The 19,804-nt window shown below is 39.3% G+C and overlaps 1 protein-coding gene across 1 annotated transcript; it reads right to left on the minus strand.

The window, feature by feature from the left end:
* Positions 1–1,065: 1,065 nt before the first annotated feature.
* Positions 1,066–17,668, minus strand: LOC113026575 (solute carrier organic anion transporter family member 1C1-like). Its single transcript, XM_026175507.2, has 15 exons — positions 17,431–17,668; positions 14,363–14,517; positions 11,213–11,354; positions 10,538–10,670; positions 10,242–10,363; positions 9,162–9,308; positions 6,917–7,015; positions 6,475–6,723; positions 6,025–6,189; positions 5,186–5,381; positions 4,825–4,990; positions 4,433–4,617; positions 4,194–4,258; positions 3,748–3,865; positions 1,066–1,586 (listed from the first exon to the last, which is right to left on the minus strand). The coding sequence occupies exons 2-15, from the start codon at positions 14,456–14,458 to the stop codon at positions 1,361–1,363; spliced, it is 2,109 nt and encodes a 702-aa protein (XP_026031292.2). The 5' UTR covers positions 14,459–14,517; positions 17,431–17,668; the 3' UTR covers positions 1,066–1,360.
* Positions 17,669–19,804: the final 2,136 nt, after the last annotated feature.

A 19,804-nucleotide genomic window follows, 5' to 3' on the forward strand; every position in this document is an offset into this window, starting at 1 on the left:
GGGATTCACAGCCTGTTGCATTATTTTGCATACACCTGAATGCTCCAGACCAGCAAACTGACAGAACTGCTTATAGAGCTAGTCAAGCTTGCTGATCAGTTAATCATGTGCATTTGATTAGCAGCTCCTGACTGCTACTTACCCTCTTATAGTAATTCCTATGAAAGCATTAATGGTGTACTTAGTTTTCCAGAAACCTGCACAGATTCCTGTAAAAACATATACATACACATATATATAAGCTGCTCACAAATGCCATTTCACCAGATGTCTGTGAGCCATCAGCTGATGGCTGATTATCAACAAATCTCATATAATCTATGCTATTTACTGCCAAATTGGAAGCCGATTTGAATAGCACCTCCACTTTATTCTGTATGAGGAGCTCTACTCGTTCTCTGCCTGCCTCGTCTGCCTCTGGGGAAGGCTTGGGTTGTAAGACCCATATCTTCAAGTATAAAATATGGAAGATGGAAATAATAATCTTCTTTTAAGCTAGTGGCTCTAACTGAACTGACTTTAGGAGGGCAAACCTAATCTTGACATACTGTATCATACTCTGGTGACAGTTTGATGGCATAAATATGAGTATGAAAAATAAACTTTCATAATAATTAATAATATTTCCTGAACTTGTTGCTATGATCAGTGTGATTAAGAGGCCCAGTGTTGTATATTTGTAGTAGATGATTGTATAATCACCTAGAAAAGGTGCTTTGAAAGCCACTATACGTCAAAAATAAAACAGCTGTGGAATTTGTGCTATTTAATTTCATACTGTAAGGCACAGTTAGGTCACTGAATACATCCCCTTATATCTGTACAGGAAGTGATGGGTTTTACCCTGTATGGAAAGGAGATACCCTTTCAAGGAGCTACTCCTGTTGCTCAAGCTTTGATCTACCCCTTGACCAATTGTTTCATTCACAAGTAGAAACGCGATGCAGGTGTGAGAGACACTAGACAGACCTGTGCATGCATGAACTAAAAGCAAAGCCATGAGCACAGCACAAACAGGTATGTTAAACCATCATATTCAGGCATCTTAAATGTTAAAATGCAAAATCTGATTTTATCACGTTTAATCATAAAAATGAAGAACAGAAAGTACAACACAATTACAATCTTTTTTTTTCTATGAAAGTCTTCCATTCATGAAAAACACAAACACATACACATTCCAGAAATATCAGACTGTTTTATAAAATGACTAATTTCAGATACCGTACATCTACGCAAATCCTTTACAAATATATATACTCTGTGTGCTATGAAAAATGTCCACAGTGTGTCTTCCTCAGTAGATGTGAGGTGAGGTGCTCGTCGGGCTGAGTCAGAAGAAAAGAAGATGCGCCGAGGCTCACAAGCGAGTTTCTCTGTCGGGATTGCAGTCCAAGGCCAGTACAAACTGCTCACAATGTATAGAGCTGTTCTCCTCTTTCCTCAGTGTTTCCAACTCTGCACTCCCATTGGTCAGCACATGTTTTTCTTCTTTCCTAATATGTCTTTTGATTAGAGCAAATCCCAAAATACAAAGGAAGAAGGAGACTGTTCTCAAGCCCAAAGTCAGACCCAGGTAGACTCTCCTGTACAAAAAAAAAAGCAACAGTTAAGAGTACGAACTGCTCCGTCACGGTTTAGGCCAGCTCTAAGTGAAGCTACAAATCCCTAAAGGTTAGTCACTACTGGACTTTTTCCCATTCAAAGTTGTATAAATAGCATTTTCTTCTAGTCCTTTTGGAAGATGTTGTAATGCCACAATCTTAGCTCTCTACTAAAGACAGGACTTGAAATTAAGAAAAGGTAAAATTACTGCTCTTTTTATTTATTACAGTCAAAATACTTTGGTCCAAAACTGCAATCTCTCAGGCACTACCGTTAAAACACAGCAGTAAACCTGACTGTGACAAGGTCAAATCTGTAATAGCCCAGGGATGTTACTGAACTATTTTTGCATTTTGCATGTAGTTGCAGTAACTACTGCAGCTGGTTGCCCAGAGGGTGGGCAACACCCTCAACGTCTAGGATGACCACCTTCTGTCACAAAGCGATTGCACCGGTCACCTGGTGGGAAGCAACCTGTCAAAGAATTGCAGTTCAATTTGGACCGACTGCAATCAGTCTCAGAAAGACGAGTGAAAGTTTCCAAACAGCTGCTGCTGAACGCAGACACACTTCCAACATGTTGTGATCACAAGTGAAGAATACTTGCCTGCAATGCATTTCTTTCCAGTAGGGGGCTTGACCCAACTGCCTGCCAAGTGATTATACTCTAGTTCCTATATTCAATTCAATTTTATTTATACAGCACCAACAGGCGCCTCGAGGCGCTTTGTATTGTAAGGTAGACCCTACAATAATACATACAGAGAACGACCCAACCATCAACGACCCCCTATGAGCAAGCACTTTGGTAACAGTGGGAATGAAAAACTCCCTTTTAACAGGAAGAAACCTCCGGCAGAGAGGGGCGGCCATCTGCCGCGATCGGTTGGGGAGAGAGAAGGAAGACAGGCTAAAAGGCATGCTGTGGAAGAGAGACAGAAATATAAAAGCAGGGTTGCTGAGCGCCCGTGCCACTTTGTGGTTAAATTGCTGTTCCTCAGCAACTACATCACTATTTGTGGAGGAAATTCTGAATTTCAATGCACACTTGTGGTTAGGAGTTCAAAAAGAAACTACCAGTTGTAGCCAATCTTGATCATTAACAAGAAGTTAACAGGACTTGGCCTCGTCAAGTTAAAAGGTTTTGTAGAGCCACTTATTAAAAGATTTAAGTGAATGATTTAACTAAATTTAAACGAGTGCACCCAAGTTTTCTTTTTTAAATGTATTAAAAACCTATCCCGTACAATCACTCCACCCTGAAAAAAACATTAAGAGTAAAGTGTAAGAGTAATACGAAAACATGTAGACAGACAGAACCAGGTTTGTCATTTTCAATGATTTTTCACAGTAAACAAGCAAATTGTTTGTCATTGCCAACTTGACTCCATTCAGTGACAAACTGATACTTGACTGAATCCATCCTGTTGCCCTTTTTTCGTGGTCTTGACTCACCAAAGTCGGTCTGAAGATGAAAACTGACTGAAGTGGTCTTGGACCTTGTTTCCATCTTTGAAGCAACCATTTCAAGTGCAAGGAGGTCATTAAACATGGTTGCTATAATTCTGTTGTGCAGAAGTCTCTAACCAATAGTTTCCCTAGTGTGCCTAACACCATCAGTTCACTGCTGACAGCGTGCAGTTCAGTGGTTTTCAGATTATGGGCAGAGCCCCAACAGTAGTTTGGTGCAGTGGGGGGTGGGGGTGGGGGGTGGAGAATGAATCAATATTATTTTGTAATGAAAATGTCTGATAGAATTCTGATGCTAATCCTTACTTAGGTAGAATTGAACTTGAATCCCTTTTTATCATTAGTGATTAAAAAAAAAGGAACATGCGCTTGTTTTGGTGTCTGAAGCTGAGACAAAGAAAAAGAAATCAATGCCAGAAAGTGTTTAAAATCACTGGTCTGACAGTTGTTAACAATTGTTCTTCACTTTTTATTTTGAATGCACTGTTCCTCCAGCGGTACATTTAAGATCTGCTATGGGTTCAGCATTTTAAATAAATCAACCATAACTCATGGCTGTGCGTAATAACTTGCACATAACTTGATTACAGGGTCACTAAATCAAGAGTTTGAAGGATAGCCAATCCCATAGAAATCACATGCAAAGTTAAAATAAAGGCATCTTACAAGTACCTGTAAGCTGAAGTGTCATATATTCTGCAAGCTCCTCTTCCTCCACACATCTTGTATCCCCATTTGAGGCAGGTCGTATCAATTATGGCTCCAAAGTATATAGGGGCAGGTATTCCAGCTGAGTTACAACATATAAAGTAACTTATGTCAGAATTTCAAGTCAAATCACGGTTCGCCTGAACTCACGTTACAATCTAAACAAGTCAGACTTCCTTACAATAACTTTGAATATTAATAATTATACAGCTAAACTGATAATTAGCCGTACTAAGCTAAATACTTTGGGTTAATTTAACATAAAAAGTAATTTTTATTGGTGATCTCCCAATAACTGTGCTCACTATATATATTATGCTGAAAGTCAGCTTGAGGGAAATGTCTGTGAGCCTGAAATGTAAATGAAATAGACAGTGATGTATGCCAAGAACAGCAAAGGTGGTTCTCACCAAGGGTACGAGTGGCCAAGGTGTGGATTCCAAGAGCGAGAGACTTCAGCTCAGGTTTAATGCACCTTTAGAAACAACACTGTGGTATTAGACAGGACTCAACTTTTAACCTGGCAACACTTAAAGAATGACAATGAAAGAATGACGTTTGTATTTCTTAGAGGGAGACGTTTCAGAACAATACAAACAACATTACAGCAAAAAGTGGCTTTAAGGCACAAAAGCAGAATATGACAGACCTGACAAGCAGCATGAAGCCAGGTGTACCCCCAAGAGAGATGATGAAGGAACTGAGGACAGACATAGCCAGGAAGTATGGAAAGACTTTCTCACAGCTGTCCCTGTGTGGACACTGACCCAGGCTGACTGTCAAGTTGCCTGGTTGGGTATTAGCCACCGCGAGACACTTGCAATTGTTGAACACCTGACAGAAAAGAAAACAAGGTGTGACTCAGTGATAAATGAGCTGCGGCACAGCAGGAAACACTTGTTCTGTCTGTAAATAATCACGGAAATGTCACATGCTTCTCTGCGGTACGATATGAATGAAAATTGAGAATCAAGCCTGAATATCATGCTGCGTTTACTGAAAAGCATGCAAGTTTCACGAGGGCAGTGGTGTGTGTCTGACCGTGTTCTTGCCAGAGCCAGTGGAGGAGTTGCATCCAGCCAAACACGGGGACACGTAGGTGATCCCGTTCTCTCCACACACTGGATCCCACTCTCTGCTTGTGCACGAGCAATCCGAATTACAGTCAGAGATGAGAGACTGCTCCTGATAAGATAAGCCCCCCAGTCTGCATGTGACACAAAAAAAAGGCATGTGATTGTCAGCCCTTTTAAAACATCGATCAGACAAGAAAAACGAGCCATGGAATTAAAAACAGTGGCAGATTAAATAAATAAAACCCCAATCCCTTTTTCTCTGAATCTACTTCCTGGTTTGATGACTATCAAGTCCACTAAGGAAAATATACAAAGGTATTACATACCCACTATATGAAACTGTGATGCCTGCGACCTTAGCGTTCTCACAGCCCATGGCAAAGAATAGGAGTGACAGAAAGTAGCCCAGCAGAGAGGTCCCAAAGGCAAATTTAGCTGCTCCCATGATAGACAGCTTGTACTTTTTCATCACAACCCCTCCGGAGAACATCCCAAGGGCCACTGCAGGTATGTTGATCATGCCTATGAAACACCGCAGAATACAGCGTATCCTTAAATGGATGGAGAATCGAGAAAGAACTTAAACAGGCGATATCAGGCAGCAACATCACTCGCCAGAAGGGATCAAAGTCAGAACACTCATGTACATCAAAGCACTCTCATTTATATTTTACTTAAGTCATGTTGCGAAAGATGAAAATAAGTTATGGTGGTTCAGAGGATCTGGGACGTATTTCTCATCAGCCGATGTACTCTTAACCCACTCGGTTACAGGGGACAAAAAGAGCAACGTTGTCTCCATTCGCATCAGGGAGACATGTTAATTGGTCTGATTGCCTCAAGTGCTTTTAAATCAATGTCTGTCGTTTGTCTGTCAAATGCCCAAGGACTGAGGTAAACCAGGTTGTCATCTTGAATTTGCAGCATTTACTTAAGAGGGAAGTGGGAGTCGGGGTATAAAAAATTGATCAAAAGCCAGCTCATGAAACTCTTATGATTACCATCCAGCTCACATCACTTTGCATCCTTAAATAGGTACTTTTCAGCCAAACAGCAGTGGTTCTAAGCAAGCTTTTAGCTCTACAAAGATATCACTTACAAAGATAAAAGAACAAAATAATCCAAATGAGGTAAACAATATAAATTAGTATAATATCTTGCTCACCCATGAGAAAATTGGCTTTTGAAGCTGACTGGCCGTAGTGTTGCTCAATGTATTTGGGCTTGTAGGTGACCATACCAATGAGAGAGTTGAACTGAACAATGGTCACACATAAGTAGATGGTGTACACAGGATTTCCAAGGAGACTCTTCAATGTGGGGACGAATTCTGTGAAAGGATGTTTAAATGAGTGATTTTCACTTCTTGAAGTAACCTCAGCCTTTTATTTTGATTTATCATTAAAACTATTTTGATTTTCTCACATTGACAAGAAGGAATAAACTTCTATTTGTGTTTACTGTCGACAGAAATGACAGTATTATATATACTATAGCAGTAAAACAGATCTTAGAGCCGTTAAGATTCCATTAATTGCACACAGTCAGTTTAATAATACGGTTAAAATGGAAAATCAACATTCTTTCATAAAGCACACTGTGATCACTATCCTACCACTGGCCATCAGATGTAAATTAGCTGGCTCCTCGGGTCTGAACATGTGCTTCAAGCCTGGGGAATCTTTAATAAATCTGGTTTGCTCTGGTGTGCAGTTGGTGTCATGCTTTTCCACAGGCATCGGCAGTGATTTTGGCAGGAACCAGAAAGGAACGGCCGACATGAGGGTGATGGCACCAGCAATGAGATAGCCCAGCCACCATGCGCCCACCCAGCGGGCATCGCCAGGAGTAATAGTGATAGTTTCTGTAAAGATAGAAGCACATTATTGGCGCTGTTCATTCTTTTATGGTTGTAATTAACCACAATTATGTATTTACTAAAGTCACATGCTCCTTAAGCACTTGAGTTGAAGCAAAAACGATCACTTTTTACTTTTACTGATTACCTTTTCAAATTCTTAAAGATGTAGTTGATGGTTAGATGACATGTTACTCACCCATGTCCACATATCCAATGTCGACATAGATTTTGGCACACAGGGACCCCAGCAGGTACCCAAAGACAGGACCAATTATTGATATTGTCTGGACACAACCTGAGACACACAAAAAACACCTACTTATAGCCTAATATATATTGGGTTAATCTCTGTATCTTTAAAAAATCATAATCATAATCATAATGGATTACATTATGTCCTATAAACAAAAAGAAATCAAACTGTACTGGATAGTTTAGTAAATCTTCTTAAAACTTCTGAAAACTGAAAATGAAGAGAGCCACTACAGGCAAAAACAGTGTAACTGTAGTCAGGCACCGTTAGTTGTATGATGGAGCAGCTGTATGATGATATTTAGTGTTTTCTAATAAAGATGCATTAAGTTTTTTTAAAGGTTATTTTCTCAAAATGGGCTTTCTTTCCCCTCATACTCTGAACTTGACATCTTTGCTTTGGTTGTGCTTACATACAACAAACGTTCCAATTTTATTTATCCATCCATCCATTCGCTTCCGCTTATCCTTTTCAGGGTCGCTGGAGCCTATCCCAGCTGTCATAGGGCGAGAGGCGGGGTACACCCTGGACAGGTCGCCAGTCTGTCGCAGGGCCAACACACAAGGACAAACAACCATTCGCACTCACATTCATTCGCACATTCACACCTAGTGACAATTTGGATTGTCCAATTAACCTATCCCCACAAGCTGCATGTCTTTGGACGGTGGGAGGAAGCCAGAGTACCCGGAGGGAACCCACGCAAACACGGGGAGAACATGCAAACTCCACACAGAAAGACCCCGGCCTGATGGTGGAATTGAACTCAGGACCTTCTTGCTGTGCGGCAACAGTGCTAACCACCGTGCCACTGTGCTGCCCTCAATTTTATTTATATTTATATTATTTATACAATAGGAATGGCTCAAATACACTGCTCAAAAAATTAAAGGAACACTTCGAAAACATGTCAGATCTCATTGGGGGAAAAAATAATCTGGATCTCTATACTGATATGGACCAGGTAATAGGTTACCAAAAAAGAAATATGCCAAATTGCTTCATGGAAAAGAGCTATTTTCAGAGTGACAAAATGATGCATGAGGCTCGTCCATTTTAGTAAATGGCCTGTATTTGTATAGCGCTTTACTAGTCCCTAAGGACCCCAAAGCGCTTTACACATTCAGTCATCCACCCATTCACGCACTGGTGATGGCAAGCTACATTGTAGCCACAGCTGCCCTGGGGCGCACTGACAGAGGCGAGGCTGCCGGACACTGGCGCCACCAGGCCCTCTGACCACCACCAGTAGGCAACGGGTGAAGTGTCTTGCCCAAGGACTGTCAGAGCCGGAGCTCGAACCGGCGATCTTCCAATTACAAGACGAACTGCCAACTCCGCCCATTTTGCCAAAATTTCAGCTCATAATGGTGCTCAGTAGTTTGTATGGCCCCACCGTGCTTGCAGGACAATACTAATGCATGCTCCTAATGAGACGGCCAGGTGCAACCTGGCAACATTGGATGAACCGAAGCATAATAGCTCCTAGATTTTTTTTTATTGGATTTAGCTCAGGTGTGTGAGGGGGGCAGTCAGTGGTATCAAGTCCTTCATCCTCCAGGAACTTCCTGCACACTCACCACATGAGGCCGGGTATTGTTGTGCACCAGGAGGAACCCAGGACTGACTGCACTAGAGTCTGATAGTAGGGCCAAGGATTTCATCCTTATGACTAATGGCAGTCATGGTTATTTTGCATAGCCTGTAGAGGTCTGTGCATCCCTCCATGGATATACCTCCCCAGATCATCACTGACCCACCACCAAACTCATGCTGAACAGTGTTACAGGCTGTATAATGTTCTCCACAGCTTCTCCAGAACCACTTTTCATCTGTCACATGAGCTCAGGGTGAACCTGCTCTCATCTGTAATAAGCAGATGTTCGCCTACCTGTACAGTCCCTGCAGTATATTATTGTTTAAGTGCAACTTAAACAACATTACAAAACTTTTTGTTTTTCTGCCTGTTGACAGCACTTTAGTTTTTTTTAATTTCTTTTAAAGACATCCAATATTCCCTAACATGAAAGCACAGTGAAACAAGAATATTCCTATTACAGAAATCTATAGAAGGTTAACTCATCTTTAGTAGTATCTAATTTTCTAGTTTCAAAATAACCTTCCAAAAAATTTCTAAAAAAAACCCCAATTCCTATCAAAGCTATCAGCTGTAACAAAGGTGGATTACCAATATAGAGAGCAGCATTATCGGACTGTGCGTAGTCATCAATATAGGAGATTCCCAAAGGCTGCACTGGAGTCTCTCCAATCCCACGCAGGATATTTCCCACCAGGACATAGATCCACATGGAAACACTGGACTCTTTTTCACAGCCTGCAGTTTAAAAACAGCAGTCAGAATGTCAATGGCATAGAGCCTTATGCAGCTCATGATCCATCTCAATTTCGCAGGTTACTGGCCATAAAACAACAACTGTGAACTTGAGCTTGACCTTGAGAACAGTTTGGATTATGACACACATGGTGATTGTTATGTGTAAGATTGGTTGAATTCTGAACAATACAATAGGAAGACTTGTGTGAACTATGAACGGCCTCGCCATCTGCCAGATGGGCCGAAACTATACATTATGATTTACACTAACAAAACATTGATGAAAAATATTCTATTATCACAATAAGTCAACACATCTTACTATAATCCCCGCAATCTCTCTCTGTTTGTCTGTATGTTTGTTTCTTTGTCCCCCAACTTTGCCTGCACTATCAGAAGTTGGCCACACACTTGGTTAATCTTAGGCCCCTGAAGGTTCTTATCAGCATTAGATATTTTGACATCAACATTTAGAAACTACCAAGCAACAGGCTAAAAGGACCTATTTTTGGCCCTCATGCACCTACAAAGCTTTACGTAAGTATCAAGTCATTTTAATTTCATGACGATAACTTCTCATATCTGCATATATATTCAAAAAAGCTGGCCTTTGTATGATATAACACCATCACATTTCCTAGAAACTTCCCTATAATGGGCTAAAATGACCTTTTTTGCATTTATGTACCTATAGCACCTTCTAAAAAGTACTGTATCATTTTTATTTCACAGCCAACAGAATGAATAGCCTACTCATTTAGTACTATAGCATGGATATGTGCAAGTTATCACAATTCATCATCAAAAATGACTTAAAACGTAAACACGCATGTGCTGACCTAGCAACAATGCTAGCACGAACAGTATCTGCAAAAACAAAGTTCAACCTTAATCACATGTTGTCATAAACAACATAAATGTTTTTTGTCTTACCTCTAGAAGGCAGTATAGAGGGTCTGTCACCTGCCCTCAGGGACTCAGGTGAGCTTGCCGGACATGGAGAGAGGTTATTGGTCGAATTCACTGAAGATCTAATTGATGTTTCGATCTTATAGCTGCGTATAAAATACCAATGTGACTGTTAAACAAGGGAAGGGAGAAAGCACCAGGTATTGTTAGATATTCACAATGTGAAGCACAAATACATCAGAGACTACAGAGATCAAAGTAATATGTGAATGGAATTTGTGAACAGCGATGCATGCATTCAGACACTGCGCTTTGCCTACCGGCCAATGATGAAATGAGGCATGGCGATCAGGAAGGTTCCAAAAGACATCAAAATACACCCGACTGCTATGATCTTGGGTCGGTGGAGCTTGGCACAAAAATAACTCACAAACGCAATTACCAGCAAATTCCCTACAGGGTTAAGATGATCAGAAAAGAAGATGGAGAGGAGTCAGAGGCACCAAACATGAGATGTACTGCTCAGAATCATAAATCATGAAAAGTCTCACTAACTACATCATACACATGATGTGTTATCTTTGATGAGCACTGATTCTGATCCACAAGTCTGTAACTAACTACATAAACCATTACTCCAAGTCTGCATACTGTGGCTTAAAACTATTTTTCACTCTTCAATAGTCAGTTAGGTATGCAACAAGGCACTATTCAAAGCTTAAATGAGATGGAAGTATGCAATGGTATTGGGAATATTAACATGCCATCATAATATTCCTGGTTCAAGACCTCACAGTATTCCACAGCATAACTAAGGAATGGTTTAGAGTCACCTGATCCAGTTCTAACTATAAGCTTTGTCACCCGTCTCTACTTTTAAGCCTCCTTTAAGCAGTCTCGCTGTAGCATTAGTATCATAAAAATACAATAAATAGAGAATAAACAAATACAGCCACCAAATACAGAAATGTACAGAAAGAGCCTGAGAAACTCACCTATTTCAAAGCTGCCGTCTATGATGCCAATCAGATAGCTGGGGATATCAAATCGCCTTTCTAGCTGTGTAATTGTGCTCTTCATGTAGCTGCCAGATAAAGCCTTGGCAAAGTAAGCAAAGGACAAGGCTGCAAGGAACATCTGCAGAGACACAAAAAGAAAAAAACAATACAATGTCAGGCACACTGGCTCTGATATGGATATATGATTGTTTTTGATTTTGACTGCAGTCCAAACATCTCATAATTTCCTTCTTTCATTTTTCAGGCGCAGATTCAAATACAACTACAAAATAAAAATGAATTTCTGAATGAAGTTCGACTAACAAGCAAAAACACAAGCCTGCACTAATTAACCTTAAACCTATCACAAGACTTAGTGAATGTATTTCTTTTATACGAGGGTTTTAAGGCTTTATTATGACAGAGCAGTGGAGAGAAAAGCTAGAAGAAAGAGTGAGGGAAGACAAAGTAAACTGCTGGGGGTGGATTTAAACCCGGGCCTCTGCAATAGTCTTATATGGGCATATGGGATATGGGTTGCATGCTGAACCCAGTGAGCTACAGCAGTGCACGTGAATGCATTTCTTTGAGGATACATGTGTGTGTGTATGACATGAATTTGCAGTTCAGATACATCTTTATAAAAGGGCAGCTGGCAATATGCGCTGGGCCAGAGAGTGTATTGAGCAGCCTCCTTCTTCTGCTCAGCCGCCTGTGGACACTGACAGTCAGTCACAAAGGGAGGATTAGAGAAGCCAATCCCACAAGGACACAGACACATCCTTGGACACATAATTGGAAACAGGTGTGCGGTAACCATAGCCTGCACTGTAAGGGATTAAAATAGTGAAAGCAGAAGAGACTGCTTCCAAACAACAAACTGCAATGCATTATAAATGCATTATAATAAATATGTCAATATAACCTACTTGTCCAGAAATATCAAATTCTTTTCACTTTGTTTTTTTCTTACAATTTAAAGTTTAATTTCAAAACATAATGATTGCATAACTGACAAAATTATCATAAATAGGATCATTATTCACACCCCATACAGGACACCACAATAAATGCGCAAAACACAAGCTGGACAAACTCCCATACACGTTCGAATATCTCCGAGACAGTGCCAGCCCAGTGATCCATGGCCACAGTGAAAACTGCATTGTTCCTCCAAAGGTCAACTATTGCATAAACTCTCTTCTTTAGTACCCCTGCTACATGACGTTACAGACGTGTATCATTCAGTAAAAAACCTCCACAAGTCTCTGCAAACCCAAGCTAGATCCTTAAGGAAACCATCCACATCCAAGGGCCCTGCCAGCGTACTTGTTCTTTTTCTTTTACAGTGACCTCGGCCCTAATAATTAGCAGACTCTCGTTCCTCTATTGAAGGCATTGAGGATATCATATTGCTTTGTCACTATATCCACATTTGAGCAGCAGCACTCAATCCAGACTTACTTTACTTTACTTACTTACTTCCATTTCATATGCTTCCCTTTGTATTGCACACTGTGAAAAATAATGAACTCTGGACTTTTCCTTTTATAGCAAAAGAAAACGAATTGATTCAAACGAATCAATTTTCACCATTAACACTTTTCTATAGGAACTGACCATCAGCCGTGAGCTTATATATACCAACACAGTAAAAAGAAATCTGTATAAATATGGTACAATGTACATTTTAAAAATGAAGGAATTTTCTGTATTAATTTCTTCAAGAATTTTTTTTACCTATATTTTTTAATAACACATTAAATTTTACCATTTAACATTTATTGAAACCTCTATTAAAAACAGATAATATGCTTACAGAAACATTTTTGTTTTGTACATTGAAGAAAAGGTAACGTTTCACATAAAGAAAATCTTAACACTAATTTAAAAAGAAAACGCTGAAATTTGGACAAGCACTGAAATTTCTCCACAAAACTAAAGCCAAATCTCTGGTGGCTTGTCTCTGTAAATCATTACTAGACAAATGAAACACATTTCAACAAGAATCTAAACGAGAGTTTCATGCAAAGTCAACTGGAATATTCAGAGTGTTTGCAAGTGACATAGAACACATGCACATAGGACAAGCCTAATCTGAGATTAACAAGCATGGAGACTGCTCAGATCAAAAGTATGCAGACCGCTTGTATCAGTAGAACCAGCTGAGAGGTTTGTTATAGCTTTACTATGCAGAAATGGAAAGCACACACAGAGGAAAAAAGCAGCATTACTGGAATTCCATGTAACTGTTTCTTGTAGTTACCTAAGCAGTTCACTAAGCAGCTTTTTAATTATTGCTCAGTGTGCCTCATAATCCAATAAAGAGGTACAAAACCTCCTTTCAGACCTCTTTTACAAAAGCACCAACTTTGTCTAAGAAATTTTTCACAGCGACTTAATACCAAGTCCAAAGGGCACCGTGAGCTGTTGCACTAGACCTCGCATGGTCATTAACAAGGCTTACATGCCCTACACTTAACTCAGATTTTAAGTAGGTGTTTGATAGATTCGTCAACACAGAGAAAAAAGTGTGATAAAGTGTTTTTACACAAACTGGCTGAAGAGTTATCTCGAGTAGTAGCATTTACTTACACAGTGTGTGAATGTGTGTGTGAATGGGTGGATGACTGGATATGTAAAGCGCTTTGGGGTCCTTAGGGACTAGTAAAAGCGCTATATAAATACAGGCCATTTACCATTTACCATTTTTACACATGAAAGCACATAAATGAGTGCCGCCAACTAATGAATCTACTCTGTGTCTTTTAGACACACGTGACCCCACTTGATAGGAAGAGAGAGAGATTTGTGTGCACCCTCTAGGCCAGTCAGATGACTTGGGAAAATGACAAACATGTGGGGCCTTTGTCCATTTTGGCTGAAATGATTTCTACGTGTTCATATGACTTTTCTCTGGTAAACATAACCGTCTCCGTTGGCTGGTCTCATGTGTAATTACAGGCTTTATAAAAGAAACGTAGAAAGGAAGGTCCTCCCAGTTTGATGTTTGGACTTTTTAAGAATGAGAACAAAAGAATTATATATATTTTTTAATATTTAGAAATTAAAAATACATGATGCCAGTTTTTTGTGAATATTAACTCACTTAAGATTGTTTTCGGTAAGAGGGAGAAAGTAGACTACCTTCAGATTTGGGTGACAGGAGTTTTTCACTGTGGAGGAGTCAGGGTTGTTGTCCACAATCCAGCTGTCTGTGGCTGTGTTGTCCATTTTCTTCATAGCAGCCTCCTACTGTGGTTTCTCTTTTGATGACTTACTGTAGCTGTTCTCACTTGGGCCTATTGGAATGAAGTCAGATTTAGAGATTACATACCAAGCCACTATTGTGCAACAACAACCAGTTTAGTCTAGTTTAGTTTATTAAGATCCCCATCAGCTGCTGCAACGCAGCTTTACATTTTGATAATGCAAAGGTCTCGTATCAGGGTAAGCATTGATCACCTAACCTTTGCACAGATAAGACTGATTTACCATCATTACTACAGTGCACAGACAATATTTCAAATTCATGTTGCCATTTTTAACACTGGTCAAAAGTCAGACCAAATCCAGTTCCAATTATTTAATCCAGTTTTACTGGTTTCTTGTATTATCTGCATTGGTAACAAATTCAGTTCTTCCATAGCCTTATACAAAACTGTTCTTTTGATTGAACTAGTTCTTGGTTTGGGTAACAAAAATCTAACTAACCTAACTAGTAGCATATTCTGTCTATACTGAAATACAGTGTTTATACAAATGAATTACTACCTTTGTAACAATAATATTTCTAATAAATACAAGTAAAGAATAAAGAAATCTAAATTTTACAATTAACTGACTTAAGACATTTATGCATTCTTACAATATTTGTTCTACGCTGACAACCATTCAAATCATTTTTGCTGCCTTGTTTTGTAACATTTGCAATTTCTTAATCCGTTCCATTGTACCACCCGACCATACTACTGGGCAATAATCAAGATTAGAAAATATCAATGCTTGGATTAATTGCATGGATTTTGGTGCCAAAGACCTTGCATGGCATTTAACTATAGAAATACCATTTCCTATTTTAGCAGTTATATTAGTAATATATGCCCTGTCCAGGAATATTTATTGTTAAGGGTTATTATAGCTTAAGGAAATAAGTGGATAACAGCATTTGCAGAGTCCCTGGTTCAATCCTGGAAGGAGACACAAATCCCTTCGGGCTTACATCATGTGGAACAACCTGCTGGGGTGACGTCTTATGAATAAGGAAGCAGATGAAAGTAGCTTTCATAACTTAAAGAAATACTCATAAAATGACTTGTACAAGCCTGCTATGAAAAATGTAGGGCACAGCCCTATATGCCCTTTTTTGAGACTTGATGCTGGCATCAAATTAAGAATTTGTTAAACAATACCACTTCTAAGTTTCCACATTTTTATGCTTAAATTCTTCCTTGATCAACACGAGACTTACAAGATCTACAAAATCTCCAGAACCGATAAATTAATGTGTGTGTGGTATAAATGTGACTATTAGTTAAATCTAGTCAATCAATTTTTGTCAAATTTGTACACCAGATTTCAATCAAATCTGCTTTCAGTTAATTGTTCTTATTCACGATTGTTAGCTTTTTGAACTACAAGAATGACTAGTGCAATTCCTTGAATGGTATTTCAAAGGGGAAAAAATCCCCACACCCTTGTTTTTTAAAAAAGCGGATAAAGACAATGAATGTGTGAGCCACTCTCCAAATGTCGCCGTTAGGTAAGCATAGCGAATTCATCTGACAGTCTTCAAAACAGACTGCAAATAATATTTAGAGTAAGTCAAGCAGAAGAGCAGCACTCGTTCTTAAACACTGGGGACATTATGTTAATGATTTCATGATGCAAAAAAAGAAGCAGTGTTTTCATAATGCGAGCACTATATGACAGCATATAACTGCATTCACGTCAGCAGGAACAACAGCTCATTCATGAAGCTAATGGAAAATACAAGCAGCTGATTTATGGATGAAGGGCAGCTCAGTAAATACACCAAATTGGCTATTTCATCCTGGGGAGACGAAGAAGCAACAACTTGGTGATATAAAAATATAAAGAAAAAACCTTGTGTGTGGCATGTGGTCTAGTGTTACAAATGATACAGAATGAGAGACAGCAGGGCCAGGATGCTTGTTCAGTGATGTGAACTTCTCACTGAGTGCACTGAACCATAGCATGGCTTTGAACTACTCCTTTCTGTCTTACAGAAAAAAAAGCTGAGAGGGCTGAAGATGTAAAGGCTTAAACACTCACTCAACAAGGACAGACATTCAGTGGAGCAGCAGTTTCTTTTGACACAGCTAGTCTGGAAACTATACAAATGCCCACACTCATGTTTTGCACTGGCAAAGCTACATTTTCTTTATAAAACCTCGACCAATTAAGGTTGCACACACAACAAAGATCCCCCTGTGTGTAATGAAAGGTTTCTCAATCATTAGTGTGCATAAACATCCACAAAATCCCCCAAACATTTCATATGTTTGGCTTGAAGCCTGTTTAAGTTTCCTCCGATAGAGATGTTGATAGGAAGCATTCCTTTTGTACAATCATACCGCCTTCTCTCTAAAGGTCCTGGTGAATCCAAGTGCCATCTGTTGGCAGGTCCTTTATTGAATCTCAGTGATTAATGGTTACACACCTACAGAAATTGCATTTCTGATGCTACAAATATCAGTGATATGAATGTGTGAGGCTCTTTGCTCTGTTACAGTTTCACTGTGGAAAAACACGCCAGGATCTTTTGCGCTTTCAGTTGCGCAAGACAAATGATCACCGAGCGAAAAGCAAACACTTTTAATCAAGCTGAGCTCAAAACACCGAGAAACTTCAAATGATGGTAAGCACGTGACCCCTGTTTAATTATCCATCGGTGGCAGTGCGTGCAGGTTGATTAATCACTGTGTACTCAGTAAGCTTTCACCGAATTCTCCAAATCACCTGCTGTTCTTGCAGACAGCTGTGTGCACTGCACCATTTAAGTGTTTGATGATGCACAGTTGAAGCTTCACTGACAGTTTTCTGTTGGGGCTTTTTTTTTCTTGTCACTTGAATCTACAGCTATTATTATACCGCTGATTATCCACTAAATACACACATACGTCAAGAAAGGAATATTCTCATTCTCATGAATGACTGGGGATAATAACTCGAAAGAACATCATGATACTTACCCAACTGTGGGGGCTTCAAAGCTTTCTCTCCTAACGACGTATTTGAGGCTACTTCTTATTCAGCACACAAAGAGGAGATGAAATGACATCCAGTGGTTTAAAAGAAAATCTTCAGTCTCTCCTCATTAAGTCGCCTACACTCACACGGTGTGCTCTTAGGCTATGAAGGGAGAACAGCGTGTTTCGCTGGACACGGTAGACACTGAGCACGATCTTCGGTGGAGCACGCATATACCCTGAACAGAGTGGGGGGGGGAGCAAAACTATGCCCAGCCTGCGTTTCATTGAGCCCTAGTAATCTGCAGGCTGTCAAACGTTACATATGGGTGCATGAGTGCAGGTAGGTCAAGCAACCCAAATAACTAAGTCGTGAATTTCTGCGTTGATTATCTAATAGATTAGACCTGTTGTGACGCAAATTTGCCGCAAAAAAATGCAATAGCCGCTCTGCTTTTCACATAATTCCGCTCAAATAGTGCATGGATTATTTGCCAGTGGCTTCCAGTCGCTGAACAGTATGCAGTGTTTACAGCTTTCAAGGGGTGAAGACACTAAAGGTGAACAATTCGACGTTCACAGACAAATGCAAATGAAGTGCATAATACTGTCATTAAGCTGATAATAGTCTGATGGCGTAGTTCTTACTTGTAATTACAGCAGATACTAAATAATGCAGCAGTTTTCACTGCGCATTTGTTGATCAAACCATGACTGTGTTACTCAGTTATAGTGAGTCTGGCTATTTAAGGTCTGGTGTTCATGGTAGCACTGGACAAATCTTGTATACTTTTCTATCCAGTGAAACTTAGTGAATCCTGGAAAAGTCAGTTCTGTTAAAAGTAGGCCAGCAACAGTGAATATTCAATCAAGTTTTCGATCGAGATTCAGTTCTTTGCTTGAAAACTAATTGGACATTTCAGTGAACTTGCCTTGACCCTAGACATGTATCACGTGAATAGGATAAGATGTAGGATAAAATGTCAGTTCAACTTCAGACTGCTTTTCTTACTGGCCTCAGAAAAAAAATGCATGCTCTGTAACAAACAGGCAAACTAATTTAGACAAAAGTAAAAGTCTGCACAAACAACAAAGGTTCAAATGTGCTTTCAGTGTTTGTCCCCTTGATAAAAAATAATTAAAAATCAATAAATTAAGTCATGATTTCCTCACTGTGCCTATCAACACAGGAGGGACCTAATCTCTTAAATTCCTCTGTTGCCATGGGGACACCTGGCCTATGTAGCTTTTACTGAATATGTCAAAAACGCCCCATATAGCTTCATTGTTAGTATAACGTGAAAATTATGTAGCGAAGGTTTAAAAATATTCTATAATTCTGCCTGTAATCGAATCTAATGTGCTTCCAGTTCTTACAGCTGCTGTCAGGTGGGAATGGTGTGCTTATTCTCTGTGCCCATTATGCAACGCTGTTCCTCACATATGTATCAAATTCTTGTCAGTCTGTCAACAAGATTATATTACCTAACCAAATTTCATGAAATGATAATAAATAAATTAACAGACAGGAAACTGACCATGGCTGAAGATCCCCCACTGTCCTAAAATAAATTAGAATATGGATTTAGTAGCACTTAATAGAACCTAATAGTTACATACATAGACAGTAAGTAGCCATAACCATAACCTAAGCCATAATCTTTTTATTTTTATTAGAACATGATGTTCTACACTGAGATATACTGTAAAACCATTTTTCCTGCTGTTGTTTCTTTTTTAAGAAGTAAAAAGGATTTTTACGGAAAACATGGTAGAACAGAATTGATGGTTTGTACCATATCAAGGTACATACATTCATCCATCCATTAAATTTGGGGGTGCGGGAGGGGCTGGAGCCTATCCCAGCTAATAATAAAATATTTAATGAAAAGCTAATAGCTGTAAATTAGAAGCATTTTTGTCTACATATGGCAGCATTCAGTAGTAATATCTTCATATGCCATCTTCCCCAGCTTCCTTTTGTGCCTTTGTTTTATTACAGTACTCAGTATTTGTCACATATTGATGCATTTTGTTCAAACACAGTGAATTTGCACTTTATGCACTTGCTTCTTCTTCTTCTTGGATCTTGAACAATTAGAAGCTGTGACCTAAGCATGGTTTACCTGCATGAACATAAACATCCTTTTTAATATCAGCAAGTATGAATAGCAGCTACATGCCACATTACTTTAATTCTTAAGATTTGTTTTAAGACTTGACAGTATATTAGCTATAATCACAGCTAAATCCCGAAATTATATACACAGGCTCAAATATATCAACTCAAGTATATACAGTAGCATAGTATATATTTGATTAGAGGTGCCTTTTTAAAGAAACGTACCCATACTTAGAGAAATGGTTAAACTCTAAA

The sequence above is a fragment of the Astatotilapia calliptera genome, chromosome 7, assembly GCF_964374335.1.
Source record: "Astatotilapia calliptera chromosome 7, fAstCal68.1, whole genome shotgun sequence".
NCBI lineage: Eukaryota > Metazoa > Chordata > Actinopteri > Cichliformes > Cichlidae > Astatotilapia > Astatotilapia calliptera.